This window comes from Chinchilla lanigera, unplaced genomic scaffold (assembly GCF_000276665.1).
Source record: "Chinchilla lanigera isolate Chin_1 unplaced genomic scaffold, ChiLan1.0 scaffold00108, whole genome shotgun sequence".
Lineage (NCBI taxonomy): Eukaryota > Metazoa > Chordata > Mammalia > Rodentia > Chinchillidae > Chinchilla > Chinchilla lanigera.
In genome coordinates, this window is record NW_004955509.1 from 4,141,515 (window position 1) to 4,167,832 (window position 26,318).

The following is a 26,318-nucleotide window of genomic DNA, read 5'->3' on the forward strand; positions in this document are numbered from 1 at the left end:
GACCCAGAAAGCTGGAAACGTTGCAGCCGAGAAAAAAAAAAAAAAAAAAAAAAAAAAAAAAGACGACACTGCCAAAAGAAAAAGCCAAGACGCTTCCTTTGAAGCACCACGGACCCGTGCTTTTCTGCCAAAGAAGGGAAATGTTCCCATCCTCCTCAGGGGGAACATGAAATAAGCTTTACCCCCAAACTAATACATTTGGAGCACTTATTTTTTGAGAGACATAAACAAGCAGACGCGTTATTTGCAATCAAACATCAGAAACGGATAAAGGTGCAAAGCCCTGGGTTCAACGTCCAGCACCACCAAAAAGAAAAAGAGGTCAAAGGTGTAGCTCCTGGTAGACTCTTTTGTGAGGTGTTGGGTTCAACTGCCAGTACCACAAACAAAACAAAAAACAAAACAAAAAACAAAACAGAGGGCCCACTGGGCTGGAGCTGGGCGGCAGGTCACTTGCCTAGGAGGTATGAGGCCCAGGTTCCATCCCCAGCACCCCCAGGGGAAGGAAGAACCACAACAGAAAAACAAAACTTTACTTCGGGAGAGTTACACCACAGTACATTATGCTGTTGGACCTGAAACCTAACTCGCATTTGTTTCTTTGGTGTCATTTATATTGACTTTTGTGCATTTGTTTCCTTGGGCTATCATTTATATTGACTTTTATTTACAGACCCCAAAACAAAAGTAGGATAGGCAGAGTTTGCCCTGTCTTACCTTGGACGTTAAATCAGAAGGTGGTGGTTTCATTTTGTGAAATTTCTTAGACTACTGATCTTTTGTTTCATTAATATAAACTTTAGCAAATAAAACTTTGCGTTAGTGTGTAATCATCCATCCTTTTAATGTAAAACTAGGATTAAATAGCCTAGAGCTAATTCTAGCTTACATTTCTCAATGTTTTATGTCATTAAGGTCTTTTTCTCCAAATTGCATAACTGAGAGTCTGTTAATTTTGCATACTTGATGGCATACATATCAATATTGAGTAATTATGGGGGTAATTGGGTGCTAATTTAAAATTTAGCTTCCCCTTTGGAAAAAGTGATTCCTTCTGATGATTGTAGTGATATGAAGTACGATCAGAAAGCAAATACATCTAAAACAGACTACCTTTTCATCACATCAATATCCTTTTAAAAGTAATTTCACTTTATGTTTTAGGACAGACACTATTTGTTTTGTTTTGTTTTTGTTGTTTTTGAGACAGGGTCTCAGTCCATAGCTCAGGCTGGCCTTGAACTCACTATGTAGCCCAGGAGGGTTTCAAACTCTCACCAACCCTCCTGCCTCTGCCTCCCAAGCACTGGGATTACAGGCGTGTCTTCGTATTTTTAGACCTAAAGCTTCCCACAATCTTTATAGATGCCATATCTTATGTTGGGTCCCTTCACCCCAATATTTCATCTATCCTCTATTAACAACAAAAGCTGAGAAATAGAGGGAAGCAAAATATAATCATGTAGGGTGAATGGGATTTTAGACAATAAAGGGGAATCATTTGGGTTCAAAGGACATCACCCAAGCTGGGTACGGTAGCGTACGCCTGTTACTCCAGCACCCTGGGAGGCAGAAGATGGCAAGCTGGAGCCCAGTATGAGCAACTTAGCGAGACTGTCTCAAAAAAAAAAAAAAAAAGACTGGGATATAGCTCAGGGTGAAGGCCCTGTTCAACCCCCAGCTACACAACAAAAGAAAAAAGGGGAAAAAAAAAAGAACATCCTCCAAATGTGCTGGCAAGAAACCTTGTATTCTGACAATTACAATATAAGTGAGAAAGGAATGTGTCCAACTGGGTAAAAAGGTATTCCGCCCTAGTTCTTCTAGTAGCCAGGGACAAGCTGAAAGGTTCATGATGAGTACAGCTTTGAATGGATTTATTATTTAATAACACTGTTCCCTCAGCCCCCCCCTCAGTCACGGTCTCGTACTTCTCTGATCATCCTACAAGCTGAATACTTTCTCCTCCCCCAGGAGGAGGAGAGGCAATGCTAACACCATACATCCGCTTTGCCTTCATCAGGTGCCACTTGTCACTGGGTGGAGGCTGCTTCGCAACAAGGGAGGCTTCCTAGGGACCCACAGGGTGGTCCTCCTTCAAGGTCGCCAGGGCACTCATGGAGTTGAAATGCCGCTGCCCGTCTAAATACAACATGGACTCTGGAACACAAGAAACGTAACTGTGGAGAAATCTGAAGCACTCTGGAAAATCACATAAAGTTGACTATTTGGAGAGAGCAACAAACGTGTGAAACCGGCAACACGGATGTACTGTTGAGCCTCGGGTATGCAGGATTCCCAGGGCAGCGGGCCAGGCCTCCTCGTCCTTTTCCTCTGGCTAGACTGGTCCTGAACCAGGACCAATGTCCCTGGCACCAGTTCAGCAGACAAGAGTCAGGTGGGCAGACGGCAGCAGTGGCCTGAAGCCCAGAGGCATCTTTGGCTTTCAGAGGTGCAGAACCTCAAAAGCAAATTCTCCTAGAGACATGTTCTTGGGCCAACAGGCGTGGATAAGCTTCCTATAGCAATTTAGAACGCGGACTGGGCATGGAGCTCTCTGGAGAGCACTTGCCTAGCGCATGCAAGGCCCTTGGTCTGATCCCCAATACAGTACTGCCCCCCACCGAAAAAGGAAAACATCTTTTAGAATGTCTTCCTGTCAGCAGGGAAACCCAATTATGGCCACTTACCTCCATATGTTTTGGGGAAAACCAAGGGCACGTCTTTTTCCGACATGAATGTAAAATGAAAGACATTGGTGGTCGTGTGCTCTTTACTTTGGAGAGAGGCCACCTCACTGTGTACTCTGACTTGAATATAATTGTTGTGAGTAAAGCACACCTAAGATTATAGATACTGGTTAGCCAACTGTGTTTGGGAGGGGAAAAAGGCAGTCATCAGAGAAACAGTAGCTTTGGAATGGAAACCTGTCTTCTAGGTCCGAATGACAAAACTGAATAGTTTTTCATCTCTTATCACACACCTACCTGCGAGGACAGAAAGAGCAATGAGCCAACGTCAACAGGTTTCTGAAACATGATATCATCCACGGCTACCACAAATGGTCGGGAACCACTATTGCAGAAAGACAGAATTTGGAGTAAAGTTCAAAATTCAGATGATCTCAAATTTTCCCCTACCACTCAACTGAACCCAAATAGAAATGAACAAAGAATAAGCTTAGAGAAGGGGGAAATGGTCAGACCAGCGATGAATGGGAAAAGATACTACATGTGACCACACAGGGCTCAAATCACTATCTCTTTTCCCTTCCACATATTATCTTCATATTATCCCACTGGCTTTCTCTTCTAAATGAATGTCAGACCCAGCTGGTATCAGTGTGGTATTCAATTAAAATATAGTCCATTCCCTGCCTGGGCATATAACTCCAGGGGTACAGCACTTGCCTAGCCTGCCCAAGCCCATGGGTTCAGTCACTAGCACTGCAAAAATAAACACATAAATAAACAACATTCGGTATTCCCAAACACAGCCGGATTGGTCCAAAATATTTCCTTTCGGCAAAGTGGTACAAATTACTTCTCAGAAATTAAGATTGCCTTAAATTGAACTCACCCGAAGCTACAAGCAGTAGCCCATGCAAGTTCATACGCTTTCCTCATCAGGAAACCACCAAAGATCCGATTGAAAATGTTCCGCTCCTAGTGGATATAAGTATTAATAAATACAAGTGAACGGCCACCCTCACGTAAAGAACAAGGAAGTAAGAGTACCACAGAAAAGAGGTCAGTTTACAGGTATGTCGAATGCTGGGCACGTATCATGAAGGCAAGCCCGCTTATTCAGACGATTGCTCACTCAGTTCTGGTACCTGAGGGTGGCAAACTTCTAAGCTCTTCAGCTTGGTACTCTCCATCCACACTGCACCAGGGGGCAAAACTCGACTCTGAAAACTTATAGTCCTGTACAAATGCAGATTAATTATACCCTATTAATAGCAGGTTTTCACTACCGAGGGAAAAAACTTTGCAAACAGCTCTCAGTACAGTCAGGCAAGTGTAGCTCTGGAGAAGGCCAAGGCTTCAATGCTTTTGCAAACTCTCAGCATCCTCACTTACTTTGGGTCCAGTGTGCTAAGAAACATCTCATGTATGGTGGTCCTCTCCTGGGCACTGGGAGCCACCTTCAGTAAGGAGGCAGAGCTGAGGGCAATCCTCCTGCCCTTGTTTACTGGAACACAGGAGAAGAAGGAGCCATGAGGAGGGGGTCACGCTACAGCATAGGGGGTCCTGTTCTGGGGGGCCCTGGAGCCTAGGAAATTACATACATATCTGAGAGGGCTACAGAGGCCACAGAAGATTTCCAGTGAGGGACTCAAGGTATACGTCAGCAGTAAGCACCTGCTTAGGATGTTTAAGGCCCTGGGTTCCATCCCCAGCACCACCACCCCAAAATTTCCCATGAGTCTTTGCTTTCAGCTGGAAATGTTATTGGCTCAGTGTAAGACCACTTGATATCACCCTCATTTAGAGCCCTAACCAGCAGTTATCCCATACAGACATTTCCCAGTTTAGTAACAATGAGAAAACAATTGACTTAATAAATTTTGACCAGTGAGACTGCTCAAACTATGGATTCCAAGAAGCAAAAAATAAGGTATTTTTACTTTCAATAAATTTTCACCATGAATAAGATATTTGACTGGTATGAAGAGTCCATATATAATCTTAAATAATCTCTTCTGCAGTATAATTAATGTACTTTTAGATTTTCTTTTATTATAAACAAATTAATGTACTTTCTCCTTGTCTAAAAAGCTCTTCCTCCTCTGGGGTTTCAGGGATAAGTTCATTTACAAATGCCGGCCTAAAAAAAAAAAAAGAATTCAGTTTAAGATGAGCCATTATCTAATAAAAATTGAAGATCAACAATTACTAGTTTTAAAGTACTGTGTCATTTCTTTGGGGTAATTCTTACTACCTTACATATAAACACTGGAACAACTAAGAGAGTCTTCTAGTTATAAACTTATCTGCACATTAAAAAATTCACATTATAAAACATTTAAAAAATAAAAAAGATACTAGCACTTACCAAAAAAGCCTAACCTGATTCTAATCACAAGGAAACAAATACTGAAAGAGTAAATAAAATCTGAAAGGTACAACAGATATTGTGAAAGGGGAAAGAAACTACTCAAAAGGAAAGAACAACGAGGATGATGGAAAGGAGAAAAGAAGGGAAAAAATATATATATACACACAAGATAGCTAAGATAATTGTACTACTAATTTCTATTGGTTTATTGAAAGGAACAGTTAATACTTAATTTTTCTGACCAATTTTGCATGCTTATATCTGGTAATCTGAACAACTACTTTGAACACAACAATATGCAATATAAGAATCATAGGCGAATTCATATCATTTTGTTTTTTGAAACTGTATAATTTCTAATGTTTTAAAATTATTTTTTATTCTCTTTAAATTAAAAAGTAAAATAAAAAGTAACTGACAGCCAAGTATCTTGGTTTTTGGCTTTCTGTTTGCAATGGTGAGCAAGCTAACAATAGTTGTAGTCCCCTGGGCACAGAAATGCTGACAACGAGAGTAGACAGCTTGAGATAAAGTGGCTACCTTCAGTAGCTCAGGAACTTATAGTATTGTCTCCTTTTTGAGGTAGGGAACTAGTTTTTAAAAAACAATATACGACAGAAGCTAGATATGGTGACACACGCCTGTAATCCCGGCTACTCAGAGGTTGGCTGAGGTGGGAGAATTGCAAGTTTAAGGCTGGCCTAGGCAACATAATAAGACCCTATCTTGAAAAAATATGTCTGTGTATGTATGTGTATGAGTATACAAAAAAGAAAAACACTGTACAGGTTGTAGAACATTCTACAAGAAAACTGGCCAGTACTCTTCAAAAATGTCAATGCCAAAGCCAGTGTGGTAGCACCTGCCTGTAATCCTGGCATTAGGGAGGCTGAGGCAGGAAATTTGGCAAATTCGAGGCCAATCTGGGGTACATAGTGAGTTCAAGGTCAGCCTGAACTACACAGTGAGATCACTTCTCAAAAAACATGCCTTAAAGAGAAAATGGCAAGGGGACTCTTCTAAAGGAATATAAACAAATACAATACAAGATCTTTGACTGGGTCCTAAATCAAGGGAAAGAACTATAAAGGACATTTTAAGAACAACTGGTGAAATTTGAATATGGATCACGAATTAGGTAATATAACTGATAATAGCACTGTGAAATTTCTTGGATGTAATAAAGGCATTAAAGTTGTGTAGAATTACCTTATTCTTAGGAAGGTACACATTGAGCTACTAATCACTGAAGCAGTCTCAACTTACAAATGATTTGAGAAAAAAATGTGTACATGTGTGTATTAATAAAAGACAAAAGAGTCAGGCAAATGTAGTACAAAGTTCATGGGTGAATTCAGGTGAAAGAACATGAGTTCATGAGTTCATTACATTATTCTTTCTACTTTTCTGCAGGTATCAACAACTACGGGAAAAGCAAGCACTTCACTATGGCAGAATCCAAAGGTCTGGCGTCTACAAACCGAGCACTCGGGAGGCTGAGGCAGAACTGTGCCAGTTCAAGGCCAGCCTGAACTGCACAGGAAGACCCTGGCTCAAAAAACCCCAAAACAATAAATAAAATACCTTTAAAAAAAAGAATCCAAATGTCTGACTAAAGAATAGTGGGAAGAAACTGGGCGTGGTGGCGCACACCTGCAATCCCAGCACTCCAGAGGCTGAGGCAGGAGGATCACTGTGAGTTTGAAGCCAGCCTGGGCTACAAAGTGAGCTCAAGGCCAGCCTGAACTGCATAGTGAGACCCTGTCTCAAAAAACCAAAAAACAAAACAAAACAAAACAACAACCACAAAAAAAGAACAGTGGAAAGAAAACAACTGAGACGGCGGCTTGGAAACCTGAACTGCATCACCTGGCAGAGAAACCTGAAGCGGCGCCTCAGAGGCTGAAAAGGAGCAGAAGGCCAGCTGGTCAGTGGGGCTGGAAGCAGGAGCGAGAGAAGATTCATTGCTCGCATCAATGTCATCAAGATATTTTTCAGTCTTAACTTGGTTTTCCAAGCAAGCTTTGCACATCACAGAAAAAATTCTCATTGCTGACTCCTAAATCAAGTCTCTCATACAAATGAGATTTCTCATAGGCCGCTAGACTGTCCCGTGCTGAGAGCAATTGGTGACATTCCCTCCCACCCCACCCCAGCTTCGCCGTGAGTTGTACTCAGTTTGGATACCTTGGGCATAACTGTTACTGGGAGCCAAGAATTCAATTTCAGAGAAAATACAAAGTCAAATAAGGTAAAGTCTATTTGATCAAATTTGACTTGGAAATGACCACATGAACTCACGAGGTTTTTGTTTAACATACATCCTAGCCCTGTACACTGAGAATGCCTAGGGAAAAAGGACAAAATAATAGCAATATATAGTTCCAGTACCCAGATTCCAGGTACTGATCTCTAGATACCGTTCCCACTAAAAGGAACCCCAGGGCTCCTTGGAGAAGTAGCTCCTTCTAGGCTTGGGCAGGAAACATGGACCATAAGCCTAAGGCATCTTGTCCTATCAGAGAGCAGAAGGTGTCATCAGAGATTAATGGAGACAGGTTCAAAGGACACGGGAGCCCCACAGACCAAAGGTGGCACACCCTAAGCATCAAGAACCATGACCATAACTTACGGAAATAAACCATGGATTCACAGATACCTTTTTTAAAAAGCAAACGAAAGGTAGGAAAACCATGTCACTAACTAATGAACCAATTCCTTATTCTGAAAATGTATAAGGGCAAAGATGAAACACTGATCCCGACTTTCCTTTATAAACCAAATGGCCCTAACTGAAAAGAGGAAGCTCACCTTTGCAGACTGTCAGCTACTAAGTATAAGAGAAATGACAGAATACAGTTATTTTATACACACTAGAAACGTTTACAGTAATAATCACCCATGGACATTAGAATCACTGAAACAAGACTGACAGAGAACTGGCTGGTCACAGGCTAACAAAGTACATCAAAAGAGGAAAAAGTGAACTTCACAATGGAGACATCAAGTTGTCACTACTTTTTTTGTTTGTTTATTCTTTGATGTTTTGAGACAGAGTCTCACTATGTAGTTCAGGCTGGCCTCGAACTCACAACGATCCTCCTGCCTCAGCCTCCCAACTGCTAGGATGACAGGCATGCACCACGACGCCTAGCAAGCTGTCCTTATTTGAACATACACATCAATCTTAGTATCACTGTGAGTGGGACAACCTGTACCTCTGAAACAATGTGACCTGGCCCGAGTTATGCAGTATCAACAATGTAGTACTCTCACTAGTCTGCTGAATCAGAATCTAATATAAGGCTGAGGATCTGATTTCAGTTTACATGAAACCCCTGGAACAGAGACTCAAGTTTAAAAAAAAACACCATGAAGAAGCAATAAGACAAATTCAGAAAGTAGGGCATGGTATGGGACAACTGACCCAGCCTTCATATCAATATGTTAATGATATGAAACAATAAGAAGGCAATAAGGAAATACAGCCACTCTGGATTAAAATAGATTTAAGACTCCACAATCCTGTGAGTACATCAAAAGCCACTAACCTACACATTTTCCATGGGTGAACTGTGTGATGTGTGAATTATATCTTAAGAAAGCAAGCCCAATATGGTGGTGCACGCCTGTAATCCCAGCACTTGGGAGAAGGCTAATACACCTGCTTTACTGAAGTATATTACTAGGGTTTTTTTGTTTGTCAAGACAGGGTCTCAGGGCTGGGGATTTAGCTCAGCAGCAAAGCACCTGCCTGGCAAGCGCAAGGTTGTGAGTTCGGTTCCCGGCACTGGAGAAAAACTAAAAAAAAAAAAGACAGGGTCTCGCTATGTAGTTCAGGCTGGCCTTGAACTTGCTGTGATCCTCTTGCCTCGGCCTCCTAAGTGCTGGAATTACAGGTGCGTGCCACCACGCCTAGCTTTTTTTTTTTCTTTTTTAACTCAAAGCCTCTGCATTGGGCTACATCCCTAGCCCTTTCTAGTTTATTTTGAGGCAGGGTTTCACTAAGTTGCTAAATTGGGGCTTGAACTTGCGATTAAACAGTCTTAGCCTCCCAGAGAGCTGAGATCACAGGTGTGCACCACCATCCCCAGTTGATCAAGGATTTTATGGAAAATACTCCCCAAGAGGACAGGAAACAAAGCAAAAACAGACAAATAGGACTATATCAAACTAAAAGCTTCTGCAGGGCAAAGGAAACTACAGAATGCAAAGGCAACCTACAGAGTGCAAAGAAAGATTTGCAAACTATACACCTCACAAGGGGTTAATATCCAGAATACGCAAGGAACTAAAAAAAAATTTAAACAAGCCGGGTGGGGTGGTACTGTAATCCAAGCTACTCAGGAAGATGAGGGAGGAGAATCTCAAGTTCAAGACCAGGCTGGGAAACTTAGTAAGCCTTTGTCTCAAAATGAAAAGGGCTGGGGATATAGCTCAGTGGTACAGTGCTTGCCTATAATACACAAGGCCCTACATTGAATCCTAGGCAAAAACAACACAAAGACTTAACAAAATAAATTTAAAAATGGGCAAATGATCTGAACAGACACTTCTCAAAAGAAGAAATCCCAAAGCTGGGCATGGTGATACATGCCTATAACCTCAGTACTTGGGAGGCTGAGGCAGGAGGTTCACCTGGAGTTCTGAGGCCGGCCTGTGCTACATTGTGAGTTCAGGGACAGATTGAACTATGTAGCATCAAAGAAATGCAAATTAAAACTACAAGAAGGTACATGCCTGTAATGTGAGATATTTAGAAGGTCAGGCAGAAAGATCACAGCCTGGGCAACTTAGCAGGACCTGTGTCCAAAAATAAAAAGAGTTATGAAGGTAGTTCAGTGGTGGAGCAATTGCCCATTATGCCTGAGGCCCTGGGTTCAATCCCCACTACAAAAACAAAAAGCCAGTAAGGATATGAAGACAAAGGAACACGTATACACGTATACACTATTGTTGGGAATGTAAATTCAGCCATTATGGAGAACATAATATATTTAAAGAAACAGATCTACTATGGGATCCATATAGCACACATTCAGATATACATCCAAAGGAAATGGAGGCAGCGTACCAGAGACACCTGCATATCCACATTTACTGCGGAACTATTCACAATAGCTATGACATGGAGTCAGCCTAAGTGCCCGTCACCAGATGAATGCATAAAGAAAACGGGTATAAACACAAAGGAGTATGATTCAGCCATAAAGAATAAAATACTGTCATTTGCAAGAAAATGGACGAAACCAGAGGACATTGTTTTAAGGTAAATGAGGAAGACATAGAAAGACAAGAAGCTTAAAATAAAAGTCAACCTGAATGTAGAACAGTGGTCACTAGAAATTGGAAAGGTCAGGGTGGGAAAAGGGTAGATGGATGACACATGTACAAAATACCACACTGAACCCCATTAATGCATACAATTCATTGCTGCTAATGAATAAATATATGCAAATACCCTCATTTGAAAAAGACGTCTACACTAAAGTATTTACAGGTGAAATAGCATTTTTTCCAAGATCTGCTTTAAAATAGTATTTTTTTTAAAAGAAATACTAGTTCTGAAAAGAAAAAAAAAACAGCTAAAATTTGGCAAAAATGTTACAGTTAAAGCTATTAAATCCAGGTGATGGATATACAGAAATTCATTACAGTCTTCTCTTTGGTTTCAGGTACCTCTGAAATTTTTCAAAATAAAGAATTATGAAAAAACAGCAATTACCCTTTATTGTCAGAATCGCGGGCCACCATTACAAATGTTGCATCCAGAACAGGACAAAATTCATCACCATGCAACTAAAGAACAAAGGAAAGATGATGCAGATATAAGTGCATTTACTGGGAAGTCTCGGCACCTCTGAGAGCGGGTGCCCTCTGAGAAAGTACACAAGGAGGACAGGAGGCGCACGCGTGCTGACTGCCACCTGCTGAGTGCGCAGCCTGAGCAGGGAAAGGCACTCTGAGAATGAGGACAACCCAAAACCCAAACCTGTGCACAAAGGTCACAGAAGGACCTTCCGGGTCACGGCCCCTGAAACCTGAAACGCATCACATAGAACCTGGGCTTCCTTAGGGACCGCCCTTCCTCCTGGTAACACACTTACCCAGGTGGCCTCCCACCACAACCGGACACAGTATCTTCAGGGAACTGTGGTGGCCAGCTATCAACACGTGTTTATGCCTTCCTAGCCTGGTCCACGGGAGCTCCCAGGAGTCCCAAGAACGGGGAAGATCACTGATGGTCCTGTGGATCCAATTCAGTGTTTCTGACGCACAGCCCTTTGAGGTTTTAAAGTGTTTCTTTGTCCCTCATAAGCCTGTACTTCCTGCTGGGCGCGGTGACACACGCCTGCAATCCCCGCTCGGGAGGTCGATGAGGCAGCGGGACTGTGGCAAGCTCCAGGCAACCGGGTCACCGCTGCCTATAGAGGCCTGTACTACCTGTGCCCTTGCAGTGGAAACAGTCTTGCCAATCTCGTCATGCGCTCCCCTAGTCGAGCCTTCCCTTCCTCCTCCCTCCCCACAACTCTTCCTCTTTTTCTTTTTTCGATTCCAGGCATGGGCTGCCATGCTTAGCAGTTCCTCCTTTCTGCCAGGACCTGGGCTAACCCCATTAACAGGGCACACAAAGCGCCCAAGATTCCTCTCCAGTGTGCTGGCCCCCTACCTGCACCCTTCTCTGTGCCGCAGCTAACAACCGAGAGGTGCAGGGCACAGCAGACTCAGCTCCCCACAGCCACACCTTGGCTGGACACCTTCCTCATGGGCTACAGGCTTCCAGTGACCCTGCTCCTGCCCCATCCTTGTCCCCAGGCCAAGCCCATCGGAGTGCAGGAAGTCCTCCTTCATGCGCTTCTCAATTTGGAGCTAGTTTATGGAGATGCCATCCCAAGGGGAGACGTTTGGAAATATGTAGAGATGTTTTAGGGGGAGCAACTGGGGAGCTAAGCACCTCATAATTCAAGGGACAGGTTGCAGAGCAAACCGTTTTCCTGCACAGGGCTGGGGATGTAGTTCAGTGCTTGCCTGATGTGTGAGGCCCTGGGTTCACTCCTCAGTACCAAAAAAAAAAATTCTCCTGAGCCAGAAACAGAGGAACACATCTCTGATCCCACACTCTGGGAGGCTGAACCAGGAAGACCATAAAGTTAAGCCCAGCCTAGGCAACTTCGTGAGATCTTGTCTGAATAGAAAAAATTAAAAAGGGTTGGGGATGTAGCTCAGTATGAAGGCCCTGGGTTCAATCTCTACTACTGAAAAAATCAATTCCTGCACAAAATGCCAATAGTGTCCCTACTGAGAAATGCTACATAATAATACAATCATTTATGTGGCTTTCACCCGACTGTATGGTGAGCTCCACATGGGCAAAGACCATCTTTCTTCGCATGTGTTTACCTAGAACTCAGCTCAGAGACTGGCAGACAGCAACTAATCGATGTCTGCCAATGAATGAACGAGGCAGGTCATCACCGAGCACTACTAGAAGGCAAACGCTGAAAGAAAGGAACTGTGTTTGCTCACTGCTGTCCGCTAAGCACAGACTAGATGCGCAATGAGCAACTGCTAGGTAAACATTAAATGAATGATGTCAGGAAAAAAAATAAAAAATAAAAAAATAAAAAAAATGAATGATGTCAGGAAGTGGGCTGGATGTCCTGCTGGTGAGGAGCATATAGTCTAGTGCCAGAGAAAAAACACGTTCGCACACAGCTCTGCAGCACAGAGGGGCAGGGCCCGGGGCAGAGGTCAGACAGCAGGTCCTGAGGCAGCTTTGGGGCAGGAACAGGTGCCACGAGCTGGGAGGCCCAGGAAGGGACAAAGCATGAAGTGACCTGAAAGCACAGAGGCATTGTGGCTGTGCGGAGCCAGGGCACAGGGAATTTCAGGCAGAGCAAAAAGAATAAGCAGCGAGACTGCCCATAAGGAGGCTGCTTGGTGTGCAGAGCTGAGCTCGGTGAGCGCACAGAAAGGCCGAGGAAGGGAGGGGAAGGCAGGCTGGAGCTGGTTTATCAAGCACCTTGGACCCGGACTAGTCAGAAAGGTTTCAATTTTAATCCATAGATAACGGTCATTGAAGTTTTTCTTTTCTTCTCTTTTCTTTTTCTTTTTGTAGTACTGGGGACTGAATCTAGGGAGCACTGAGCTACATCCCCAGCCCTTCTTCAATTTGTTTTTAATTTTAAGACAGAGCCTCTCAAGTAGCTGGCATTACAGGTATGTGCCCTGGCACCCCACGGAGGTTTGTGAGAAGGAAACAAGGGGATTCAAGATGGGCTTGGGCAGATTTATCTGGTAAAAATGGGTAAAGCCCACAGAGAACAGAGGCAGGCGGATGAATGAACAGACACCAAGGCAGTCGTGCAGGAGGCTGCGAGGGCTTGAATAAAACACAAGGGCCACAGAGACAGGGAAGAGAGGGCTGGGGTGAGTGGCTATGGGTGACAAACTGCTGCATGGGGAAGGGAATAATTAAAGCCATCACATGGGCTGGAGCCAGGGAAATCAGGAGGCTGGCAAAGGGGAGACTAGGCTCTGGCGCTTGCAGTATGAAAAGCACTCAACTTGAGGTTCTGATAGCACATCAAGGAGGGGCAGGTGAACAGGCAGAACAGGCAGAAAGGTGAGTGTGAAGGTCAAGCTTAGAATACAGATTTGGCACTGCCTCAAAGGTGCTGCTAATAAATTAACATTACCAAGAGCGGTCAGTGTGTGGCAGGCACCGTACCAAGTACTTCCTATGCATGGGTTTGTCTTCATTTCGCCCTTCCCACAAGCACCTAACATGGTACTCTATTTTCACCCTACACTTAGGAAACAGGCTCAGCGAAGGTAGGTAGTTAACTCACAGTTACATGGCTAAAAAGCAGCAGAGCTGGCAGTAGAAGCCACGTCTACCCAAACCAAAGGCTCAGGGCTAATCTCCCAGCCATCTCTCTGGAACAGACAGGATCACTCCAGTCAAGAGTTATTAACCAACTCGTCAATGAGGAATATAAATTTAAAAATAACTCTTTACTTGTCTGATACTGATTTACATTAGTTCTATCTCAGAAATTCCTGTTATCTTTTTTTTTAACCAATTTTTCCAAGACTTAAATCGTCGAGGGGGCCGGGGATATAGCTCAGTGGCACAGCGCCTGCCTGGCAAGCGCAAGGTCCTGAGTTCAATTCCCAGTACCAAAAAAAAAAATTGTCAAGATTCCCTAGAAAACAGGTTCCAACCAGGCATGGTAGCACATGCCTATAATCCCAGCACTCAGGAAGCTGAGGCTGGAAGACTGATACAAATTTGAGGCCAGCCTGGGCTACACGATGAGTTCAAGGCCAGCCTGAACTACATAGTAAGACCCTGTCTCCAAAAAAAGAAAGTAACTGAGCCAGGAATGTGCTCTGCGTAGCAGTGAGCATTCTCGGTATTAACTAAGAATACTTTTTAAAACAAATCCCAATAATAGAAGTTAATCCAGCAACTTCACTACGTTTTATTTTAAAACAGTATGACTAAAAAAAGACAAAAAAATTTAAACAGTATTACTGTCAGTTACATCAACATGGGAGTTGAAGGATTCAACTACTCTGATACAGTATGGAATAAAAAAACACTTTCACAAATAACTTCACTGCAAGGCAAGTTTCAAGCTTTTTATGAAAGCAGAAAATTTTCTTCTACCAGAAGGTAAAATGCTTCATAACTCCATGGTAGAAAAAAACATGCACCTGAATGATGGGTGTATTGAATACCTTGGCATAACTGAATAAATCATTCTTAAATAAGTTTTCCACAGTGAATCTTGGAATACTTTGAATATTTAATTTCTGTACTATTACCCTACTGGAGTATTTGTCAAATTTCATCATTTGCTTATAAAGCTATTCGCAGTTTTGCTCAGTAGAGGGGCTGTTCCTAACTGCCACCCAAATGACTGTTAAGGGTTGCACTGTGCCCCCCGGTAAGATATGTGAAAGTCCGAACCCTCAGACATATGAATGGAAATGGGATCCTTACAGTTCACAGGAGGTCAGACTGAAGCAGGCTGAGCCCCTGCCCAGGAAGGATTAGTATCCTAACAGGAAACACAGACACACAAGAGGAAAAGGCCATGTGATGACGAGGACAGAGAAGGATTAAGGGCTGCAAAGATGAGGCAAGAAGGCTTCTCCCTGCAAGCTTCAGAGGGAACATGGCCCCGCTGCCACCTTCACTTCGAACTTAACGCCACCAAACTGAGACAATAAATTTCTGTTATGCCACCAGTGGAGAGTACCTTGCGGTAGTTCATGGCATAGCAACGCTAAGAAATTAACAAGTGATCAGTTCTATTCATGTGGTTAGTTTAGTTCTGGGGCATATGCTGACCTGACAGTGCTGTCAGGAGGCGGGGCCTGGTTTGGAGGTGGGTTGCCGGGGGCGTGGCCTGCAGGGCATAGCCCCGCCCAGCTCTGCCCTTGCCTTGCTGCTTCCAGGCCACCTAGACCTGAGCAGCTTTCCCCCACCCAGGCCCTTCCACGTACTGTTTCAGCCTTGGAGCCGGCTGCCCAGGGACCATAACCGTGAGCCGAAATCAAATAAACCTTTCCTACTTTCAGCTGTGGGTGTTGGGTGTTGTGTCTCTGCGACTATGACCAAGACACATGTCCCACAGAACTCAGACTTTGGTGAAATCCTGCTGGGGAAAACCAGAAATAAGCACCTTTAACATGGAGTTGTATATGATTAGAAAGAAGAAATATTAAAAGATAAACGTCAAATACTGTGTCAGTCTTTGTCCAGGAGGAGGATGTTAATCTACCTTGTCTGTACAACCTGAACTTTCAATGATTCATCTAGAAGTGGTGAGCTACATACCTGTCTCTGAACAGATATATAAATATACTTTTCTCCCACTGAGATTAGCTGGTTGTATTTGAGCAGTGGACAATCTTCAGGTGCTTATATACCTGGAACATCTGCATCTTCACTTCCATGGATGTCCTCCCAACCCAGCTAACATGGCCACTGAACTTAATGTCCTTTTCGGGGCTTAAGCTCTTCTTACACATATCTGCAAAAGAGAAAATCAGTCTGTGTCCAACCATAGCAAAAACTTTCCGCACTGTAAATGGACAGTATCATTTGAAAATTTGGCAAATTACATTATATTTCTATCTTATCTTCAGAACTAAGATAACTTTTTTGACATACAAAAAAAATTTGCTATGTTTTTTCAAAAAATGTAGACAGTGCAAAGAATATAAAAAATAAAACCAGAATCATGTAAAACTCCTTCCACATAATTATAATATCTGCATATAATGCATTCTAGGTATTTTCACACACACACACACACACAATGTATATTAAAATTTCCCATAAAGGGGAACATTTCATAAAATCTCAATATCTTATAATTACTAAAAATTCCAAGTGTGCACAGAAATTGATATTGCTTACCAATCTTGTCCACCAGGGCTGTAACTATCGATAAAGGGGACATCTTAGTTGCATGATTTTTGGTGTGCATGTAGCAAATAAGAACTGTAGAAAACCAAGAGAATATCAAATAAGAGAAAAGGCAAGATCGTTTCTCAACATTTGCAATTTTCTCCCAGAAATCCACTGGTCCCGAAGACCCATCAATCCCTGATAATCCACTAGTGATCTTATCCTAGAATCAAAGACTTTTGTAAACTGAAGTACTGTAATCTAGAGATCCCACCATCTGACTGCTCCCTTAAACCAAAACCCAAAGCCCGGGCCCGCCATGTGGCTTGGCACCACCCCACTGAGACACAGGGCTTCAAACAGAGTAAGAAGCCAGCATTGAGTCTGACAGTAACAAACACTCCGCAAAGAGTAAATATAAAGACTCAGCTGCCTGTTCTCCTGACTCTTTCCTAATCATGAAGCAGTTCTTTCGCTCCACTATTTCTCCTTCCCAATACCACCCTCAGCTGCCACTCTGTCCTGTGGTCCTCTGTTCCCTTTTCCCATCTTAACAAGCATTCATATGTGCCAGCATGGTTCGATGCACGTCAACTCATTCAAACTTAACACTTCTTCCTCCATAATCCATTCAAATGTGTATCACCCACCCACAAGACATGGTATAAGTTCAATAAATATTTGTTTAGTGACAGCAAACCTTTCTATCCGTGTATCTGTTAAAGGACACAGTGAAAGTGAAAAGTAAGAAAGCCCATTTAAAAGCCTTTCTGAGCTGGGTGTGGTGGCACACACCTGTAATCCTAGCACTCTGGGGGTCGGGGGGCGGTACTGAGGTAGAATTGTGAGGTCAAGCCCAGCCTGGGCAACTGAGCAACTTAATGAGACCCTCTCTCAAAATAAAAGATAAAATGGCATGGGGATGTTGCTCAGTGCGAAGGTCCTAGGTTCAGTCCCCAGTACCAAAACATAAAAATAAAAAATAAAGCTCTTCTCATGCCTAGAAAAGAAATCATGTGAGTCTGACTTACAACAGTAGTAGTAGTGGAAATGAAACTATTCAAGAACTAAGAAGATAAATTCAACAAGATTTGAAGAAACCCATGTTTCTCGCTTGGGTTAGTGAAAAGCAGCAATCAGAAAGAATACAAAAGGCCATTCCCAGTGCACTGAATTTTTTGCAGTTGGTGCTAGGAATCAAACTTAGGCCTTGCACATGCTAGGCAAACACTCTACCCCTGAGCTACACCCCCAGCCCAACAGGCTGAATTGGAGAAGAGTAATGGTGTACCCAAGTGAAGATATCCAATAAGCAGGAGGACAAACCAGGCATGGTGGTGCACACCTATAATCCCAGCATGCACGAGGCTGAGACAGAAGGATCACCATAAATCTGAGGCCAACCTAATGAGTTCAAGGCCAGCCTGCAATAAATACTGTACATAATGAGACCCTATCTAAAAAGGAGAACAACTGATTGTAACTTGGAAAAGCAGGCCAGAAAATACAGCTTCAAAAGTGAAAGGGGACATTCTATAAAGGCTTATAGAATGGAGACAAAACAGAGTAAAACTGATTCTTTATGCTTCAGGCAAAAACAAAAAGTATTCAGCATACTGATAGCAACTGAAGTTGTTGATACAGCATGTGTCTTGAAGACTGGGAACAGAATCAAAGAAACAGATAAAAGAGACTGGCCACCCACAGGAGGCAGTGAGGAAAGGAAAGTAATGGTAAAAGAGCCCATGCACACAGGGACACCAAAGTAAACCAAAGTCAAGTGGACAAACAGAAATGTGTGCATGTGTAACCTGTTAAAGCCAGGAATTTCTAACTAGGTTTATCTAATCTAGAGAAAAGGTAGCTGGCACCAGCCTAACAATGGGCTCGTGTCTATAACGCAGAAGCTATCAGAGTGTCTTCAAACCCTTGCCCAGCAGGCCAGCCCCGAAGCCGTGAGGCAGGAACAGGCAAAGCAGTCTGAAGCGGGGTAAGGAGGACATCTGTGCAGTGGGACGACAAGAGCAACAGCCCAGCACACTGCAGCCTGAACGTGGCAAAGAGGGGGACCCCACACAGGGTCCAAGAGACGGGCAGGGAGCAACCGAGAGGGGCGAGGGCTGGGAGCAGTGGGAACCCTCAAGGCAATAGATGAAGCACCGCGGAGCTGGGGAACAGAACTGTAAATATTCACACGAGAACTCTGCAGCGTGGAGCTGGAATTGGAGCTAGCAGTAGGAAGCCAAGGTTTTCATACAGATGTGCAATGAGGAAGCAGGCAGATGTAAATGTACACACAGGTACCTAAATCCCCCAGCTCTTCCACTGAGAACGCAGGTGAGCACTGGCAGCCTGCAGCAGCAACCGCTCCACAGATCTGGGTTTCTAAATATCACTCTCCGCTGAAAAGAACCAGGGCTCCTTGGAGAGTTGGCTGAGTGGAGGAGTAAGCCAGGGAAAATACAAAAGGAGCCTAGAATAAGCCACTGTGCCACAAAGCAAAGAAGTGCCCAAAGAATGATAGGGGTGTATCACAGAAGCCAGCTTGAAGAGACTGAGGCGGTACTGGGATGATGTGAGCATCCAAACACACGATAACAATGCATGACCCACTCAGGAAACAGCAAGCAGTAGCTGGGTGTGGGGATGCACGTCTCTAATTCTGGCCTGGCCTACACAGCGAGTTCAAGGCCAGCCTGGACTACTTAGCAAGACCTTGTCTCAAAAAATGAATGAATGAATGAATGAATGAATAAATTAATTAATAAAAATAAGAACTGCTGAATCTACAGCAATTTAAAAATAACTGAGCCAGGCGTGGTGGCTCACACCCGTAATCCCAGCATTCTGGGAGGCTGAGACAGGAGGATCACAAGTTTGAGCCCAGCCTGGGCTATGTACTGATTTAATGAGACCCCATCTCAAAAAAACAAAGAAAAAAGTAAATTGAGTGGCTAGATACGTAGCTCAGTGGGCGCATACCTGCCTAGCATGCACAAGGCTCTCGGTTCAGCCCCCATCACAGCAAATAATAATACCAATAAAAAACAAAGTCTGATGAGGAGTGGGGCATTTATACAGTCTCATAGTACCTCCCTACAGTGTATTTATATCCTGCAAAGGGAAAAAGAATACAGAAACCCGGAACATATCACCTTCAAGTAAGCAAAGTTTACATCCTCAGTAATGGGACAAAGAAAACTCATGCGCCACTTCGCGGGATGCACTGACTGCAGCACAGCCCTTCGGTGATCTCTCACCCAAGATGGGGATTCGGAAGCTCACCGGGAAGCAGCAGCAGATGAATCCAAACAGAGATAATCCACCAAAGAATTGGCCTGTGGCCTTCGAAAGTATCAAAATCATGAAAAGGAAAGATTAAGGAGCTATTCTTGACATGACATGAGTTAAGTGCAACACGGGATTCTGAACAGGATCTTTGTGTGATAAAGGACCACTGGGAAAGATGCTGTAACACATCGGTGCTGATCTCCTGACTTTGACGCCTCTACTACAGTTATGTAGGAGAATGCCATTCTTTACAGTTCTTTACCTTAAAATATTTGGGGGTGATGGGGCATCATATCAGTAACTTACTCTCACATGACAGGGAAAACAACTCTTTATATTTGCAACTTTTCTGTAAGTTTAAGACTCTGAAAAAATTATCAGAGGGCTGAGGGCGTAGCTTAGTGGTAGAGCACATGCTTAGTATACGTGAGGAGCTAGGTTCAATCCTCAGCCCAAAATAAATTAAAAAAATAAAAAATTACAGGAAAGCTTTTTCAGACAACTCCTTAAACAGAAGTCTACATTTACAGAAAGAAAATTAAGACAATTCAAAAGTAGTAGAAGTCTTTCTTTTTTCTGGGCTCTTAGAATACCCTTGTCTATGCAGGTTAAACAATAAAAAGGCCCTTTCCAGTGACAGGTTTCAATGTATAACTAGAAGATGTATTAGGAATACTACTAATAATACCAGTACCTCCTAAGCTGTCAAGATCCTCAAGAATCCTGCCAAACCTGTGAAATAAAGCAAACTGTGAATTAAATGAAAATCATGAAGATATTTATTTAAAAATAAATAATGCACTTTGTGGTGAAGAAAATGTCCTAAAATTGATCGTGGTGATGGCTGCATAACTCTCTGGATATACCAAAAGCCACAAAGTTGTACACTTTAAGTAGGTGACTTGCCAGGCATGATGACGTACGCCTGTAATCCCAGCACTCGGGAGGCTGAGACAGGAGGATCCTTGTGAGTTTGAGGCCAGCCTGGGCTACAAAGTGAGCTCAAGGCCAGCCTGAACTGCATAGCGAGACCCTGTCTCAAAAAGATAAATAGGTGATTTGTACAGATTACATCTCGAAGTAGTTATTAAAATAAAAAAAAGGTAAAAACAGTGCCACATTACCTTACGGTGTTTTGGACTGTCAAATATTTCTCTCGTAATTCAGGCTCACTGCCCAAAGGCAAGAGAACTTCAATATAACTGTCCTTCATTCTCCTAGGGGGCAGACCTTCCTGGGACTTAGCCAAAAAACTGTGAAGTAACTTCCTTTCCTCCATTGCCCTTACATGGTCTCTGAGAAGAAAAAGAAGAATTTCATTAAAAAGGGCAGTGCTATCCCACAAGTCTAGTGACCCCCAGGCCAGTGAGATACCGTCAGAGGAGGAACGAAGGGGGTCTGGATGGACTCCACCTTCTGTTCCTTCCCTCCTTCTGTAACCACACCTTGGTGAAACTGAACATTTCCGGTGACATCTCTTAGCCTTGCAGAAAGGAAAAACAGAAACAATATAGATATTCCTGAGTGGACCACATATTCACCTTGATCAAAGAATAGGGTATTTAAAATCAAGTTTAAAAATACACAGAGATGGGCACAATAATATATAAGGAACAACGTGGGGCTGGGGCTGTAGTTCAGCAGTAGAGTGCTCGCCTAGTGTGCACAGGGCCCAGGGTTCAAACCTCAGTGTGGCAAAACAAAAAGTGAACAAAACACAGCCTGGCTCCTGAACTCCGTATCCCCTTTTCTCACCCTGACAATCCTCAGATTCTCTGCGCCCAGCTCACTTGTTCACCTCCCTCCGCCTCCCCTCTCTCCACTTCAGGAAAGAGAGGCAGAGGAGGAAGATGGACCAACTCCAAAGACGTACCAGACGTGTGCCGCTACACCCAGCTCCTACCCGTCTTCTTAAATTAAAGGCAGAACAAAAGGTAAAGAAGAGAACAATGAAAAGGAGACAGAAAGGTAAGAAAAAAGAGGAGAGGAAGGTGGAAGAGAAAGAGAAATGAAGGGATAGGGACAATATCACTAAGATGTCTAAACTTAATTTATGAAGTAGCATTCCCAGAAATGTTTAGCCTACTGAAAATATAGTAGATAGTGGAACAAGTTAAATGATACCAAGTAAATCCAGAATGTGAGACACTGTCAAGACAAACGGCTTGGCCTCTTAAAAGCCAAACTCAAAAGGGAAATGGAAGGAGAGAATTGTCAATTGTTCCAGATTAGGGAAGATTAGAATCATAACCACCAGATGCATCTATACACCTACACCAGATCCTGATATTCTTCAAAAAGCTACAGAAGACATTTTGGAAATAGTTGAGGAAATCTGAATATGGATGAATAATACACTATTTAGGGGGTTAGTATCAACTTCATTACATAAAGAGAATGGCCAATTCATCAGATACATGAAGGCTGATTTTGTTAGTAAAAGTGTTTCTTCCTATGTAAATAGCACGCTGTTTCTCTGGTGTGAGAAACCAAAAGTATAAATAAGGACCAAATGTGAAACAGGAAGGGAATGTTCAAATGGGCAGAGAAACAAGGAAGAGGGGAGAGAAAAGGAAAGGAGGGAAAAGTAAAAAGAAAATGAGAAAAGAAGGAAAACATGGAAACAAAGCTTTTGTAAATGGAGAGGGGAGGAGGGGTTTAAGAAAGGGGAGGGTAATAGGAAAAAAAACAAGGTATATCATGCACAGGTACAAATTCTCCGTGATGAATGCGATCATTACGTATATCCAAAAATGCACCAATAAAATCTGATTAAAAATAAATAAATAAATGAGTCCATTAAAAAAAAGAGAAAGTGTTTCTTTACTGGAGATGCATGCGAAAGTGTCAGGATGTCCATAAATTACCTAGAAATGGTTCAATGAATATGTGTACATTGGCAAATACGGCAAAATGTTAGCAAGTATTGAATCCAGATGGCCGGAACCTAGGTGTTCGTTCTACTTTGCAGTAAACTGAAGTACTTCATATAAAAGAGTTTAAAAACATGTCACTAGATAATTTGCATACCAACAATAGATCACTGTATGCATAGTAATCACTTCTCCATTCTCTTTTTATCTCATTTTGGCCTCAAAATCCTGTGCACCAAGAAGGATATGATTTTATTTTACAGCCAGGAAATGCTGAGCAAAACAGAAGTATGGGAAACCTGGCTCACTATCAACTGCAAGAGGTAATAAAGGAGTCGAGTTACATAAAATAGAAAAAAAACAGGAGTCTTGGGTTCAAATCCCAAACTCTGATTCTCTGAGTTTCAGTTTTACGTGTAAAAATGAAAGAGGAACACAGGCCATAAGCATGTCACAAGGTTTGTTATGAGAATCAGTGACATAACATACCCGAATGACTTTGAAAAATGCAGAATATGGTGTAAATCATGGTTTTTTTGACAGCACTGCATCAACTGATACATATATTACAATGTTGCTCTCTTCCTTCAAGTAAAAATAATCTCTTGACCTCCTCTCCAAGCACAGCTATCCATCCCTAGGAGCAGCCCATCAACTGCCCCCAACTACAGTCTCGGCTGATACGTTAGGGCTGAAAAATGAACACTGGAGCACATACCTCCAGTTTGTAGATGCACCTACGATCTCCCGCAGTTTATCTCGAACTGCAACAAAAGTAAAGAGGTCATTCCATGAAACAGACATGAGAACTGGACTACTGAGGAGAGCTCAAGCTAAGAAAAGTGCTGCATGCGCTCACAAGAGTTTAAGACTCATGCATTCTCAGTTGTAACAAACAGCTCAGGAAAAGAATTGGGCCTCTGCTTCCTGAAAACTCGAAACAACTATACAGCCTCCTTAGTGCAAATGGAATACCTTTCTGTTAACCATTGGAGTTTATATAAATAAACAAAAAAGAATACGCTCAATTATCCATTCAATGGGAGCATTAGGAGTTGAGTCAGTTTTTTCCTTCTTTTTTTTCCTCAGTGCTGGGGATGAAATCCAGGCCTTTGCACATACCAGGCAACTGGTCTACCACCAGCTGCTAGCCCCATTATGATGAAGACAGCATGAACAGGGTTCCTACCATCTTTTTTCTGTTCTCTAAGGTACGGGCGGTTTAATCCAAGGCCTTCACACTAACATACATGCCCAGCCCTTTTTTATTTTTTCATTTTGAAACAGGGTCTCACTAAATTGCCTAGGCTGGCCTCAACCGGCCATCCTCCTGTCTCAGCCTCCCAAGCCACTTGGATCACTGGTGTGTGCCACTGCACCCAGTGTTTTTATATTTTTATCCTAAGACAAGGTTTTACTTTAAACTCAGGATTAGGCTCCAATTAGCAATCCTCTTGCCTCAGCCTCCCAGACTGCTGGGAATACAGCAGTGGGGATGCCACCACACCCACCTCCTACTCATCTTTTTTTTTTGTCTTCTTGAGACAGGGTCTCACTATGCAGTTCAGGCTGGCCTTGAGCTCACTTTGTAGCCCAAGTTGGTCTTGAACTTACAACAATCCTCCTGCCTCAGCCTCTCGAGTGTACCACCACACCCGGCTCCCATCTTCTTATAAACAATATTAAATCAAATTACTTGGCTTAGGGAATAATATTAATATCCAAATCTGAGTCTAATCATAATTGATTTTTCGCATGTCTATACTATTCTAATTGTTAAAAGAGCTTAAGCAAAAAAATGAAGCAAATACTTAAATAAACATAAGGCAAAGAATACAATTTTAGTTAATGCCGGCTATGCAAGAGTGAATTAGCTTTAAACAAAACGTAAGCACAAAAAAAAAAAAAAAAAACGTAAGCACTTAACAGAAAAGTTGATACTAATTACCACACACACCATGATTCACATGTATAGGTGAACATGCTGTAAGGATAAAGGGAAAATCAATTAGATAATCAGCAATAATTTGACTAAAAATAAACCTACACTATATTTCAACCAGTGTGTTGACTTCACACTTTTCCTAGGATTTCAAAATATATATTCGAGTCATGGCAAATTAACTGTAGCTACCCTTGGTCCTATAACAACTAAATAATTAAAACAAAATATAGTTAGATTAATATGCACTTCTACGCAAAATAGCTGATTTTCTACCAGATAATGTGTACATCACAAATATGGTGCACACTCTTAGTTATATCATAAAGAACTGCAAAAAAATAACCATTAGTAAATTATTCTTATTTGGTCCTTTTTCCTATTGAATTCCTTAAATAAAAGAATGTACACAAAATACCCCTAACTGTAAGCCAACTACTGATGCTCGTTGACATAAAATGATTACTAGTTTAGTCAGTGTGAGAAGAGACACGTTTACAGCCAAGAAGGCAGGAGAATTTTAAATTTTATTTACATATATACATATACACATATTTACTTGGACCCTTAAAAAGCCACAATTTTAATTATAATGAATTATTTAATCACCTTCAATTAAGTGTGGATTAACAAAACCATGGACTAGAGTATTCAGTTGGTACAACTGACAGACTTAGCTCTTCTCCATGCCGCTTCCGTGCCTTCCAAACCTATGCACGGGAAGCAGTCATCGCTTCACTCAAAAAGCCCAATTCCCAAGGCTCCAGCTCAGACTCTGAATGTGACTTTCTCCTGAAGTTATGCAGCTCTTCTGAAATAGGTAGGTCCTATGCTCCTAAAGCAGCATCCTAGGCACCTGGCAACTCAAAGGAAAGCAGGGGTTTGCACCACAAAGGTGTGAAAGGGAAACACCCATGCTTGCCTTCCTGGATGTGGAAGTAACCCCGCTTCCTGGGGTCCTGGGGTCCTTGAGTCAGTCCTCTGCCAGGAGGAAGCAGTCCCTTGCTCAAGGCACAAAGCCTGTAAAACAAGACAGAACACACTTCAGGCAGACTCCCCGGCCATCCCACAGACCTATGGCTCCTCCAGAGTATACGGACATACCACCCCCTTAATATAGTGGATTTTTTGTTTGTTTGTTTTGTTTTGGGTGGTACTGGATACTAGGGACTGAGCCTAAAGCCTTTGCACTGAGCTACATCCCCAGCCCTTTTTATTTTTGAGACAGGGTCTTGCTAAATTGCCCAGACTGGGCTCAAGCTTGCAATCCTCCTGTCTCAGCCTCCCACAGTGTTGGGATTATAGGTGTGTACGACCATGCTCAACAGTATATACTGTCTTACAGAAGTCTGCAGTTGTTTCCCAAGTGCGCATATATTTACACGTAAGGGTATTCCAAAAATCACAGAGTAAACATTTCTTGAGAGCAGACAGCAATGATATAATTATCTACAAAAATAAATAAAAGATATGAACCAGGTTTAATGGATTTAATCTTGTTCTTTCTACTTTATTGGTTTCAGAGGCCCAGAATTGATTTAGTAAACAACTTAGCAAGTGAATTATGAACATTTAGTTTGTTCTTTATTATCACACCCCATTTCCTCAATAAGCCAGATAACCCAATTATAAATTAACTATCTCTGAACACTGAATTAGCCCCTTGCAGATTCAAAGTACTTATGAGATTTAAGCAAACATTTCCTCGATTCCTATTAGAGAA

The 26,318-nt window shown here is 42.5% G+C and overlaps 1 protein-coding gene across 1 annotated transcript; it reads right to left on the bottom strand.

Moving 5' to 3' along the window:
• Nucleotides 1-1,731: 1,731 nt before the first annotated feature.
• Acot9 (acyl-CoA thioesterase 9) lies at nucleotides 1,732-25,615 on the bottom strand (the record flags this gene model as incomplete). Its single annotated transcript, XM_013506293.1, is given in 15 exon segments — nucleotides 1,732-2,160; nucleotides 2,691-2,841; nucleotides 2,988-3,075; nucleotides 3,580-3,665; nucleotides 3,836-3,926; nucleotides 4,083-4,194; nucleotides 4,763-4,830; nucleotides 10,787-10,860; nucleotides 16,006-16,109; nucleotides 16,499-16,582; nucleotides 20,475-20,512; nucleotides 20,905-21,075; nucleotides 23,372-23,417; nucleotides 24,611-24,637; nucleotides 25,518-25,615. Coding segments are annotated over 15 exon segments (1,327 nt in total), but the record flags the coding sequence as incomplete, so codon positions are not given.
• Nucleotides 25,616-26,318: the final 703 nt, after the last annotated feature.